Source organism: Pogoniulus pusillus, chromosome 1, assembly GCF_015220805.1.
Source record: "Pogoniulus pusillus isolate bPogPus1 chromosome 1, bPogPus1.pri, whole genome shotgun sequence".
In the NCBI taxonomy this organism is placed as follows: Eukaryota; Metazoa; Chordata; class Aves; order Piciformes; family Lybiidae; genus Pogoniulus; species Pogoniulus pusillus.
In genome coordinates, this window is record NC_087264.1 from 30,527,613 (window position 1) to 30,542,114 (window position 14,502).

The 14,502-nt window shown below is 41.2% G+C and overlaps 1 protein-coding gene across 25 annotated transcripts in view; it reads right to left on the reverse strand.

The window, feature by feature from the left end:
- GPHN (gephyrin) overlaps positions 1-14,502 on the reverse strand; it is a 284,583-nt gene that overhangs the window by 20,759 nt on the left and 249,322 nt on the right. For all 25 annotated transcript variants that reach the window (XM_064147342.1, XM_064147437.1, XM_064147473.1 and 22 more), the window contains 3 exons: positions 9,981-10,039; positions 9,601-9,754; positions 6,920-7,041 (listed from right to left, as the gene is read on the reverse strand). In XM_064147342.1, the coding sequence (XP_064003412.1) occupies positions 6,920-7,041; positions 9,601-9,754; positions 9,981-10,039 (335 nt within the window). The remainder of the gene's footprint in view (positions 1-6,919; positions 7,042-9,600; positions 9,755-9,980; positions 10,040-14,502) is intronic.

Genomic DNA, 14,502 nt, shown 5'->3' on the forward strand with positions numbered 1-14,502 from the left:
CTAGAGGCTGAAGTTCTTTTGTAAACACAACTTGCACCTCCAAGGATATTAAAAAATGTTAATATATTCCTCAAAAATAGACTACTGTAGCTTTTATTTCCCTCCAACAAATGCAGTTACAGATTTCCTGTTTTCAAATGCAGGAGGATTTTCATAGTACCCTGTCCTCATTACTGTTTGCAGTTAAGTGCCATGGTCTACTCCTGGGTTGTGATTTTATGAATGTTAATTCAGGAAGAAGTCCATGCCTGCCTTGAGGACAATGATGAGAATGACATGGTGCTGTGCATTGGCTTTGCACCTGTCACCTCTACAACATGACATTTTATCACCTTTCACACTGCAGAGTTACCTACTGGTACAGAGGATTTGCCCCAGTTCACAAATTCTTTTTTTCACCTCTGTTTGGGCTCAGATGTGTCTTTGTTTTCTGAATGTGTCCACTAGATGAGATGACTTGTCACAAACAACATATAAAGTCTGCCCTAATGGCTATCAAGAACTGTGACAGATGTTCACCATTTCTACTTGAGAAGGGGAATATTCTTTTGAATGGAGCACAACATAAGAGAGAACCTCCAGATCTGAATCACCTCCAAATCCTTACCCGACGTTCCTGGATTCATTAGGCTATGGGCAACTTTTTAACACCATCATTCTTTGAGCAGGTCTAGAATTGATGTCACTTCAGCAAAAAAAGAATACTGTGACATTTGATTTAAGGCCTTTTCTTTAGCAAGCCTTTTGTTGCAGTTATTTGTTAAATGGCACTAGTACTCCCAGTTCTGTTCACAGGATATGCCAATGTACCCAAGGTGGACATTAAACTGATGCAAGCTGATAGTGCATGGGAAATGTCCTAAATTTTTCTAAATCAATCTTTCTTTCTTTGCTTTCTTTCTTTTTCTTTCTCCATTGTAAAGTCAAAGATGAAAACGTAGATGTAAAAAGCTAATATTCTATATGTGTCTCAAGAATTTACAAGGGAATTAGAAGATGAGGAGGGGGAAACAATGAGAAACAGAAAATGCACACATGGAAACAAATGTAAAAACAGAGGATACTCAATTCATTACATCTGTGATTGAAATACTTTGGAGAATCTCTCACAGAAGGAAAAATATCAAAGTGGAAGATGTCTTTCTAAATGAGGCCCACTCTACAGTAGGTTTTGTTAGGGTTAAACTTCACAGCTTTAAACAAACAGCAGATACAAAGGACAATACAAATGAAATAGTAAGACACAAAAATACCCTGAAAACTAAGTTAATGGAGTTCTACAGATCAGCAATGTTAACTCCTGTTTTTATCAGTGGCTTCCAAGGAACCAAATAATTTCACAGACCATAAGACAAGAAGATGAAATCAGAAGCCTTTTCAGCTTGATCTTATTTTTATATGAGACGACACTCAAAAGTACCCTGGAAAACCAGTTTTAAGTGGCCAGTAAGTTTTGGCAAGTGATTCTGTGACGTTGACAAAGATGCAAGACACAACAGTAAAGACATCAGAAGGATTCTTCCTTTTTTTGTCTTGCATTTGTTTCTTGTGTCTGAAAAATGAAACCTCTTCCATTTCTAGCCAGAGATGTGTGCTTTCCAAACAGCTTGGGTTTAGTGTGCTAAGAACACAGAGAACATCTTGTCTTCCAGCCAGCCATAACTTCAATTACATTGTGTTTTCCAGGTTTGTTCTTTTCTCCTATTGCTTCCTTCTAGGACTGCAGCAGTAGATTTTATCTGTGTTTCAGACTTACTTTTCAAATTCTGTAATATTGTGTCTTACATACGGTTTATGAGAATGGAAACAGACAATGACAACCTCATAAATTGTTAAAATGCTCCCAAAAAATGAAATATTGGTTTCAATTGAAAATACAGACTGAGACTTGTGTGGCCAGTTCATAACTTAACTTCAATTATGGTTAATAAACAAAGGTGTTTCTAAAGTGTTCCTAAGTATGCTGCAACCACCCACAGACTTCCATGTGCTTTCCCATCCTTGCACATTCTAACCTGGGATGTGCTTACACATATCACAGTCCTGGGCTTTGAAGCAGCTTGACAAGCTATTTTCTTACCTAAACACATCTGAGTGATTCATATACTGTAATCAAACATAGGAATACTTACCTCTAAGTTTGGTTTTGCAAATACTATATTCTAAACCAATTCCCAGACTTGAATATTAGCTCTGAATATATGACTGACAGAATTTCCATGTTTGGAAAAAGACCTGACCCACTGCAGCAATAGTAATACTCAGCTGTGTTTCACATGAGCTGCTCTCTCAAACTCCAGCCAGTGCAAAGCAAGCAACAATCCCATACAATGTGCAGCAAAATTTCCTCCATGTAAAATGTGTAAATAAGAAGAAACAGAAAAAAAGCACATAACAGATGCTGAAGCTTTGCTTGGCTTTTTTCCTAAACATGCTAACTAAAATGTCAAAGTTGTACCCTTCACAAGAGTTCTCTAAGAAGACTCTTAAATGGTACTCCATCAAATCAGCCCTATCAGTCTCATACTCACTTAGCAGCTTTATCACATAATGAAAAAAATACCATACTTATTATCAAACTAATTGATATACTCAGATTTTCTCTTTAACTGAAACAGAACTGCAGATACATTGTAAAACAGATGGATTGAACATGTGAGTGTGAGAAGAAGACTTGAGGAGACAAAATTCTTGTATCAGATTGGGAGGATTCTTGGCTAAATGTATTCAAGTCACTGTTTCAAAACTTACTGCAAAGTACAAAATCACTCTTAAAATTGGAGGCTCATTATTTCTGTTCTATGAGCTACAGTAACTACTTACTTACTCCCCAAGCATGAAAATGAAAGTTTAAAAAGAACTCTTACTACCTTCTCCAAGGTAACTCTATCTCAAGACAGAACATTTTAACAGGGATGATTCGAAAGTAACATCCTCTCTCACAGCTGAAAGCAAAGCTGCAAACACTTGCCTGTCTTTGACTGGCACGTCGGTTTGCTTTTCAGCTGTGCTGGTTTGAGGCTAATTGGAATATTTTAATGAGAAAAATCAGATTATAGGCTGTGGAAAGAAAACAATGGTCATGTCTACTTCACTCATAGGTTTGCTGAGTCGTATAAAGACAAGGACACAAACACAGATAAGGCAGTCTGTGTCTCTGTTTCTTCTTTGCTTCTGCTGTATTAACTGCTTCAAGATGGAATCTGTGTACCAAACCAATCATTTCCTTCTAATCCCCCTTGCCAATTCTTCCAACTCACCTTGCACATAAGGCAAGGGATAAGGTAGGGTGTGCTAGTTTGAAGCAAGCTGGGATGTTTTGGTAAAAGAACTAGATAATGGGCAGTGAAATGAAAACAATTGTGTCTCCTTCTCTCACAGTCACACTGAGAACTCTGGGAAGAAGAAGTAAAACATTCTCCATTTTGTCTTTCATTCTGCCTTTGCCTTCAGACCTAGTCACATCTCATTAACCCTGCTGTCATTAACCTTGCTCCCTAACCTCTTGGCTGCACCTCTCTTCTTTCTGAGAACTGGGGTAAGGTTGAGAGGGCAAGGGGAGGTGTTGGGGTGGTTTGAGAGCCCCTCCTGGGGACTCAGGTTTCTGGGAGGGGAGTTGTGCTTTTGTATTGTTTATCCTTTGTATATTTCTGTATGTAACTGTATATATTGTAAGTAGCTGCTTGTATATTTGCTGCTGTAAAATAAATAGCTTCATTTATATTCCCAGAGGCCATGTGAGTTAGCTGGGGCAAATTCAAAACTGTGGGGGGGCAGGTAAGAGCCCAAACCATCACATAGGGGAATGGAAAGAAGGTGGAAGGGTGGTTGGGAACGCCTCTGGGGCACTCTGGTTTCTGGGAGGGGTACTGTGTCTCTGTATTACTTTTAACTTGCATATTTCTGTACATAGCTGTAAATATTTGTAATATATTGTAAGTATCTGCCTGCATACTGTGCTAAGCTTTAAATATAGCTTCCTTAACTTCCAGATGACTGAGTCTAGTCTGGTGAATTCGGAGGGGGGGCAGGTAACTCCCAAACCATCACATCAGCTCTCATCTAACAACTGAAAAAGAGTCAGGAAACATTTGTAAGGAAACATGGAAAAGTAAAAAAATTATCTTGGGTGTTAACTCACACTACAGTTATCTCTAAGAGCTTTCAAGATTAATGATCTTCACAGACACTCCATGCCTAGGAGATTATAGAAAAAATCCCTAAAGGCAGTGGAGTATATAGCTGTGATTTTGCACAATGACCTTAAACTAAACTCTCCATCTGGTGGTGCTGACTTGATAACAGATTTGAGGCCACACTTACTTGGTTAGGATAAGACCACAAAGAACAAGCAAACTTTACATTCTTATTTTGCCAGAGGGACTATCAGGAAGATGTTGAGGGGAAGAGAATCATAGTATCATAGAATCAGTCAGTGTTGGAAGGGACCACAAGGATCATCTAGTTCCAACCCCCCTGCCACGGGCAGGGACACCCTACCCTAGATCAGGCTGGCCCAGAGCCCCATCCAGCCTGGCCTTAAACACCTCCAGAGACAGGGCCTCAACCACCTCCCTGGGCAATCCATTCCAGGCTCTCACCACTCTCATGCTGAGCAACATCCTCCTCACATCCAGCCTGAACCTACCCACCTCCAGCTTTGCTCCATTCCCCACAGTCCTGTCACTACCTGATATCCTGAAAAGTCTCTCCCCAGTCTTTTTGTAGGCCCCCTTCAGATACTGAAAGGCCACAATAAGGTCACCTCAGAGCCTCTTCTCCAGACTGAGCAGCCCCAACTCTTTCAGTCTGTCCTCATAGGAGAGGTGCTCCAGCCCTCTGATCATCCCAGTGGCTCTTCTCTTGACATGCTCCAGCATGTCCACATCCTTCTTGTAATGGGGGCTCCAGGTGGGGTCTCATCAGAGTGGAGTAGAGAGGGAGAATCCTTGACCTGCTGGCCACACTTCTCCTTATGCAGCCCAGGATCTGGTTGGCTTTCTGGGCTGCAGGTGCACACTGCTGGCTCACGTTGAGCTTCTCATCCACCAGCACCCCCAGGTCCCTCTCTTCAGGGCTACTCTCCAGCCAGTCACTGCCCAGCCTGTACTTGTGCTTGGGATTGCCCTGACCCAGATGCAGGACTCTGCACTTGGTCTTGTTGAACCTCATGAGGTTGGCTTGTGCCTGTCAGCCTGTCCAGGTCCCTCTGGATGGATCCCTTCCCTCCAGCGTGCCTGCTGCACCACACAGCTTGGTGTCATCAGCAAACTTGCTGAGGGTGCACTCAATGCTGCTGTCCATGCCACCGACAAAGATGTTGAACAAGACTGTTCCCAGGACTGATCCCTTAGGGACTCCACTTGGACATGGACCCATTGACAGCCACTCTTTGGGTGAGGCCATCAAGCCAGTTCTTTATCCATCTCGTGGTCCACCCATCAGACCCACATGTCCCCAGCTTGGAGACCAGGATGTGGTGCGGGACAGCTCAGGGCCAGGTAAACGACATCAGTTGCTTGCCCCTCATCTATGAATGTTGTGACCTGTTCATAGAAGGCCACCAGGTTTGTCAGGCAGGATTTGCCCTTGGTGAAGCCATGCTGATTGTAGCCAGTCACCTCTTCACTATTCTGTTTCAGTAGTGTCTCCAGGAGGATCTGCTCCATGATGTTACTGGGCACAGAGGTGAGACTGACTGGCCTGGAGTTCCCTGGCTCATCCTTCTTACCCTTTTTGAAAATGGGGGTAATGTTTCCCTTTTTCCAGTCAGTGAGGACTTCACCAGACTGCCACGACTATTGGAATCTTTTCCACTGGATTAGGCCACTGTTAATGACAGTGTGTCATGTGATGTTCACAGCAGCAGTAACCTTCTGCCATGCAGGTGGGTCTGTGACATTGATGGGCTTCACTGAATCCTGCATCAGGGAAGACTGGCTTGGAAATCAGCTATACCCTAGCAGTAACCTTGTCTCCCAGCTTGGAAATCCTGTCATCAGTCACTGTGAAATGTAGGTGCTGAAATTCACTATTTCCTTTTTTTTTTTCTTCCTAATCTGGCCTCAATTTCACCTGCCCACAAGAAATACCCTTTTTTCTCAGACACATACCAGTGAACCCAAACAATTCCCTATTCAGCCAAGTCTGTCAGTTTGTCTGATACCCAAAACAAGAAAGCCTGTTAAAAGCCTTCTGGGTTCAATCAAGTCAGGAAATATTACACTGAGAGACTCAAGCATGGATGACAGACATTTGCACAGCCTTGCAAGGGACAAAAGGCTGCACACTTGGATCACTTATGCTGGAGCTCTCAACAGAAGATGTGACTTCACTGCTACTGGGAAACAAGAAGCAATCACAAATGGAAAGACTGATGACAGAGCACTACCCTGTGGCAATCGAAGTAGAGACACCAGTACAAGGGAAAAAAGACACCATCCTTTGAAATTCTTCAACATGTTTCTGGAAATACTGAGCAACACCCAAGAGTGGTGGGGGCTTCACCCAAAAGAGAATTTACTCAAAATCTGACAAAACTTTATACCCTAAATTATTTTTTCCTCCGATTGCTGCATGAGAAAAAAAGCTCAGTCACTGTGGAACTGCCTCCTCTTACATGTGTATGGTTCTTGTGATGATATTGCTGCAATAAATTCCATTTGTAGCAGCCATAGATATTTCAGCTAACAGAAGGCAAAACATGATAAACACAATAAAAACCACTACCAAGTGACTCCTCTTACTATCAGAAGAGACTTACTTATTTCTTTCCTGGAAAGGCTAAAATGTCTCTCCTAAGACACCATGAAGCTTGCAACGGGTGGCATTTTCTCTGCTCTTTCTTTTTTCCATGGATGCCATCAAGTGCATCGCATGAATATGAAGTGACATCTTTACTAACGTAGGTGGCACTTACTTATCTCCCACAATTCCCAAGTTGATTGTTGGGTAGCCATGTTCTTGGATTGTAGCTAGGAGAGTTGAACGGTTACTGTCCCGAATCTTTCCCGGCAAGAGGTCATCCTCAGGGTTCAATAGCTGTAAAACCAGAAACAGCCTTAGTCAGTGTCCCTGGAATATTGTACCTTTATGTAAGTGATAATTTCATTTGTCAGATTGTACAGGCTATTCTCACACACTTATGATAAAGTACACATGTGAAGTGATTTAGTGAATTCAAATCACAGAATCACAGAATGTCAGGGGCTGGAAGGGACCTCGAAAGCTCATCCAGTCCAACCCCCCTGTCAGAGCAAAATCATCTATACCAGATCACTCAGGAACATGTCAAGGCAGGTCTTGAATATCTCCAGAGAGGGAGACTCCCCTGGGCAGCCTGATCCAGTGTTCTGTCACCCTCACAGTGAAAAAAATCTTCCTCATGTTTACATGAACCTTCCTATGCTTCAATTTCCACTCATTGTCCCTTGTCATTTGGCATCACTCAGCAGAGCCTGGCTCCATGCTCTCAGCATTCACCCTTTACATATTTATAAACATTGATGAGGTCACTTCTCAGTCTCCTCTTCTTCAAGCTAAAGAGCCCCAGCTCCCTCAGTCTCTCTTTATAAGAGAGATGTTCCATTCCCTTAATCATCTTTGTGGCTTTGCACTGGACTCTCTCAAGCATTTCTATGTCCTTCTTGAATTGGGGGGCCCAGAAATGGACACAGTGCTCCAGATGCAGCCTCACCAGGGCAGAGTAGAAGGGGAGGAGAACCTCTCTGACCTACTAGCCACACCTCTTTTAATACACCCCAGAATGGCACTGGTCCTCCTGGCCACAAGAGCACACTGCTGGCTCATGGTCAAATGAATAATATCTGCAATGTGATTGTTTAGTCCAATCCCTCATCTTGCTTAGTTTGCTTCTATTGGTTCGTGTCTGCAAAATCCTCTTTTCTCTTTATGAGAGAACCTGGTTTGTCTCAACCGTAAGAGAGACCATAACACAAATGTTATGTTTACAAGTTATTGCTTATACTGAAAGGGTTTTAAAGGAGCCTCACTGATGCAGCTAATCAGATTTAAAGGTATTAAGACAATTTTTGAAGCTATTGTCTATTTACCAACAAAGATTTTTATTTAAAAATACAACAGTGTGCACTGGAGTAACAGACAGGAGCTTGAAGCTTATATCACTATCAAGTTCTCATATCAATTACTAGTTTGGATTAAAAGCTTTCTCTCAAGACGGTATCATGGCAGTTGCCTTACATGTTGTGTGTTTTGGAAATCAAACTTCAAAACATACATATGTAAATATATATTTTATATCTGTTAGGATTTTTTTTCTAGGACAAAAAGACAGCAGACTATGGACAGAAGAGAAATAATAATAGTAAGAATGCACCTGACAAAATTAGAGCAAATAACCCGAAGTGGAGTATGGCTAAATTTTGATGCTTTGGTTAGTAGCAATAGTTCTGTCATGATTTTCATAGGATGATGAATAAACCAACTGTGTGGGACCTTTCTAAAACACATGAGACAAAAGAAAGTGCCTCTATCAACAAAGAACCCTTTAATGCCATACAACAACATTTAATCACACATAAGAACTAAGCAGAAAATCATCACCTGTAATCCTTGTAGGTCTTTAAAGAATGTTTCCTGCATGCCAGACCCTGTCTACATTATGAAGTCTGGCAAGATTCTGTACCAGCAAGGCTGCCTCAGCCACTCACAGTACCCAGTAAACACAGAGTAACCTTCACTGGGGTTGTGGGAGTTGCAAGGACATGACCAGATGACAGAATTCAGCATATCACAAGTTCTATTTTTTTTTTCCAAATTCAGTGTATTCTATTTGGTTTATGTTTGTGGCTTCCTTTCAAAAAGTTTATCTCCAAGAACAGTCAAAATTCTAACTAAAACTTTATGCTGTCTTTAAACTGACTTGATCTCAGCCTCTGAGTTGTTCTGCTTTTGCTCCTCTTTATTTCTCTTTATCCTGCTGCAGGAAGGAACAAGCACACAGCCATGTGGGTGCTTAGTTGCTGTCCAGGGTCAACCCACAATATATGTGAAATTAGTAAATTAAGTTAATTTTGAACCTGCTTTTTCTGATGTAGTTAAGACAAAGCAACAAGCTGGTCTGGAGTTCTACCAACAAGACTGTCTGGATTTCAGCATATGGCACTAATAAAAATAGCACACTGAGGCACACCACTACAGCAAGGCAATTGGTAGCAGGAGCCAGTTGTCAAAAGCAGGTGATCTATCATTGGCACTACAGCTATAGAGGAGTGCTGCTCAAAAGAAATTACTCTTCCAGTCATGACTGGCAGTATGAATTACCACCCTGACTAGCCCACAGGTCCTCCCCTGCTGGCAGGAAGCGGCTGGCACGATCAGATACATCACCAGAATTTTGGCAAAGACAGTGTGTCAGACTTGTGACAGAGTCCTCGAGGCAGAAAACCAAAGCAGCTGCTCACAGGCCAAACCTTACAAAAACACCTCGTGGCATCACAAGCTGCAGGTCAAAAAGGGAGTCTATCTGGGAATAGAGTGGACACCACTATTCAAAACATTATGCCTGTCCCAAAGAACATAGTGTAATTCAGATCCTGATTCTAAACATACTTTTCTTACCTCATTCCCTGTTGACATGACTGCAACCACTGGAAACTTGTTAACTTCTACTTCAGTTACTCCAACAGTTGCTAAGAGACCAATCTCAGATGGACCCATGTGGGTTCCTTTAGCTAGCACACATTCGCCTCTTTTAATGTCATGTCCTATAGGTCTGAAAAATCATAGTACAGGAAAAAAGGAAAGAAAATCAGCATGAGATTGAAAGTAGCCTTCCCTCATTGGTCCTCCTCCAGGCAGGGAGTGTCCACAGACATTCACTAGCCAGAACTGTCGAAATGTCAATACTACTTATGGTCAAACAATGACTATGAAAATCATCAGTCCTTCCCATCCTCACAGAGATATCTCACTGTTTAGAATGTAGGCTGTTTACAGACCTGATATCTTGGCCTGGTCGAGCCTGCACCAGGATTCGCACCTCCAGTTCTTCAGTGCCCTACAAAAAATAAAGAGAAAAACTATGGTCAGCAGGCCTCTTTGAAAAAGGTTAATCAGTTTTAATTTCTCAGAAGTCTATATAGCTCACATCACTCAAAGACCTTACGGTTTAAGCATCATCATTGTTTTCCTGATCTGTGTGTCAAGATTGTAATACAACGTGTGCTAAAACTGAACAGAAGGAATTCTGTCTTTGATGAGCTCACCAAAGAAAGACCAGCACTGAATATATAGTTCTACCTTCCTTTTTTTATATAATCCTTGCACTTAGGTATCTTTCTTCTGTCAGGTACTATGCTTGTTTATTGATCTCGCACAGCAAGTGGATTCTTTCTACTCCTCTCAGCCAGCTCAGGCTGGTTGAACAATGTCAGACCAGCCTGTTGACAGCAGCATTGGTTTGACAAGCAATATGCCATTACATCTGCAGAAAGGGGGGAAGTAGCTACATGTTCTCTTTCAGGATTTTCATGTAGATTGCTGCAGTGGAAACTCCTGCTTGAGAATTTTGCACAAATCAGAAAGAGGCTTGTTCACTGTGTTTATTTACTGTTAACAAGAGACAGTGGCCTGAAAAGTCTGATGTCTGCTTTAATATTTGTGTTTCCTTCCTCAGAATTTCAATGGTTGGTGATTCATTCAACACCAATAAGCAGCACATGAACTATATTGCTAATATTTAATTTATAAGTGAGTTGATGCCATACAGACTCTGCCAGGCTGTCAGCAGCACTAAATCTCCACTTACTTAGACTGGAACAGATTTTGGTTTTATGTTATTATGTAGTACTTCTCATTTTGAGTACTCCAAAGTAATAAATCAAACACTAATATCACAAGACAAACATCATTGCCATTTGGCATTTTCACAAGGACAGCAGCCCTGTGTAGAACACTGGGACTTGTTTCTTTTTTAAAAGGCTATACAGACTGCATTTTTAAGTTCAAACTAAGTGCTTAAAACTACAGACCTCGAAGTTAAAAGCAGTGAATGTATTGTTACTGACTGTGATTCTGTTTACTTACTGGGGAAATATAAAACCCCTGAAAACCAGGAAATGAAGAACAAAAGCCTCTGATTTTTTTATATTAGCATATTATTTTCAAGATATGCTGCTAATGCAAATCCTGTTTCTTTTATCCCTGGTCCTCTGGTATATAAACTATTTTTGACTGCTAGTGTCCAAAACGTCTGGACTGGTGCTAAGGATGTTCTTCTATTTCCCTTATCCCCCATCTGAAGCCGTAAAGGACACTTCAGCCCTGTAAAGAATATATGGGGCAACAGTTAGTTTAAGAATTCTTTTGTTTTGATGACAGTCTGGGAGTGGTTGGTGTGCTAGTTTGAAGCAGGGTAGAATGTTTTGGTGAGAAAAAGTAGATCACAGGCTGTGAAAGGAAAACAATGGTGATGTCTACTCCCCTCACAGTCTTGCTGAGATGTATGGGAACAAGAAAGAAACTCACCTTTGCTTCTTAACCTCTTAGCTGAACCTCTGTTCTTCCTTAGGACTGGGGTAAGGTTGAGAGGGGCAGGGGGAAGATGCAGGGGTGGTTGAGAGCCCCTCCTGGGGACTCAGGTTTCTGGGAGGGGAGTTGTGTTTCTGTATTACCTTTTACCTTGTATATTTCTGTCTATAACTGTATATACTGTAAATATCTGCTTGTACATTGTGCTGCTGTAAATAAATAGCTTCATTTCTATTCCCAGAGCCGGCTGAGTCTAGTGGGGTATTTCTAAAAGTGGGGGGGGGCAGGGAACACCCAAACCATCACAGTTGGCTACTCATGAAGATTTAAATTCTCCACGTCTTTGATAACATTTAAGATAGCTAGGAAGTGTCTAGGGAATCAAGAGAGGCACCAGTGATACACAGCAATAGAAAAGATCCTGTTCAGGACTTGTGAATTAGGGGAAACAAAACAAAGTAACAGGCTTTTGAGAAAGCCAGTAGTCCTAGATTGGAAAAGCACTTTAGAAAGTGTGGCTAGGGACAACATGGCAATGCATGGAGATTGTGTTTACAGAATTGATGGATATCCCAGAACACTTTAGGAACACAAGATAATTCAAGCTGGCCAGAGGCAGGGCCTTCAGGAAGATATGCCATTATGCTGAGAACATCTTCCACTTGGTGGGTATCAGGAAGAATTCTTGTTGCGTATTAATGTATTTTGAACTGTGTCTGAGTGGTTTACTCTGATGGTTGTTAACAGCCACCAACCATATTGATACACTAATACTTGGTCTTGATGTAGGGTCTATGTTTTGGTTTAACTGGCCTCCTATTTCCTATAAGGTGACACAAAAACTCAAAATGAGAAGGGTGCAGACGTATTTTTTCTAAGGATCAGTTCCTCAGTGACTGTGCAGTTGACAAGCTGATGAGTATTTTTCTTCCTGCTGGGTAGACATAATTCCTTTCAGTCCTGTGACTTCTACAGTCATTTGGGGAATGCTTGCTATAATATTTAAGTACTGCTGCCAGAACCAGAGGTCAAGGAGCTCCTTTTGAAAGTCCTTGCTGTCCTTTCAGAGTACCATTTTTCAGATGCTAGAGATTTCAGTTAAATCCCAGTCTTGAAGGAGTTCTTAACACTATAAACAAAAATATTCTTGAAATATGTAGCCATTCAGGCACAATAAAAAGAGATAAAAGTGTCCTATCAATTAAACTGCACTAACTCTTTATGTACAAGATTAGCAGAGTGGCATATTCAAGGACAAGGAGAAACTGAAGAGCTCTATCTCACACGTACAGGCAAGAAAAGCTGCCTTTCTTTGCTAAAAAATTCATAACACATTTATTAACCACACAGCCAAATAATTGTTCTCACATGCAGAGGAGAATGTGCACGGCAAGTATGGAATCCAGGAGGACAGTCATTCAAAGAAGAAATGGAAAATATTAGGTTATTGTTTATGTTGCTTTGCAATGTGATAGCACTCTTATGATGAGGTGGGCACCAGCTAGAGAAAACTTGCTTGGTAAGGCTCACAGAATGATTACCACGCAGTGAAAACAAAGGTACTTTGTGGGAAGGTATTAGCTGCACACACATCTGTTACCTCAAAGCAGGACTGCCTCAACAAATTCTGTTAGGAAGAAGGCCAGTGTGTGCTGACTTCACCAGGTGTAAAAATCTATGTGTTTACAGTAGTAAGGCATGAGAAAGAATCACAAGAGTATGTTTCAGTTTTTGCTGTCTTTATCAGCTTTAAACAGTAGAATTAATCTGCCTACACTGCAGCTGCAATTGCAATGCTAGCACAGAGCTATGGTGAAGCAGAACAGCTTCTCAGAGCAGCAGCAGAGAAGAAAAGTCTGAGCAGAGAAACATGCACATACTTCATTCCAAAACTGAACTTGGAAGTTGTTTCAATAGGAGATGAGGTGGTGGAGGCACTGTCCCTGGACGTCTTCAAGAAAAGCCTGGATGAGGCACTTAGTGCCATGGTCTAGTTGACTGGATAGGGCTGGGGGATAGGTTGGGCTGGATGATCTTGGAGGTCTCTTCCAACCTGGTTGATTCTATGATTCTATGATTTATCTCAGATAATGGCAAGCATGATGATGTCCTCAAATCACAGCTAAGTGAAGTTAAGATTTGGAAGGAATTCTCTGAACATGGACAAAGTCTAAAAAGAATTGTGGGATAAAGCTGTCTACAAACAGCTTCTGTGCTTCACCAAAGAACATATTTTACTTTGTTAAGGCAACTGTGTGTACAGAATTAGTACTACAGTGCTCATCTTTTTTATGTGGTATTTGCAGCATCTGCAAGGTAAAGCACTACTATGATTTACAGGTATGCTGGAAGATGTGCTCAAATTAAACAGTTAAGACTATGTTCTGAGCCTTATTCACTTCCTGGTTTTCATAAGTCTTAAATTTATTTTTTTAATTTTAAAGGATTACAGATTTTTATTGAAGAAACTCAGTCGTGGACTAAAAAAATCTGGGGGGGCACTTACAGGGGACTGTTACATAATCAACCCCTTATTCTAAACATACACATTTATTGCAAGGTATGAGCAGAAGGCACATTCTCCAAAATACACCAGGTTCATCTTTGTTGAAAGAAGACCAATTATGACAACACAGGACCATCTTCATAGCATAGTTCAAAATTCATGAGGTAATCTCATGAATTTTGCAGCACTTAAACGAGTTCACTTTCCCACTTTCCCACTTTTCCCACATTCAGTTTTAATTTCATCAGCATTAATGCTGCACTGTAATATTTCAGTGCATTGTTCTGGGATCAGCATTGTACTTTTTAGAAAACTTTTCCCCTTGTTACTTGGTGACCTTAGGAGACCTTTGAAAGTCCTCATCTTGCTGAGTTTCAGGATGATCCTGAACTGTAAAGATCACTCTACTGCTAGTTGTGAACTCAAGGGAAAAGGAGGAAATAGGATGCCTGATTGCCAGTGCTCTATATTTTCAAATGTGAACA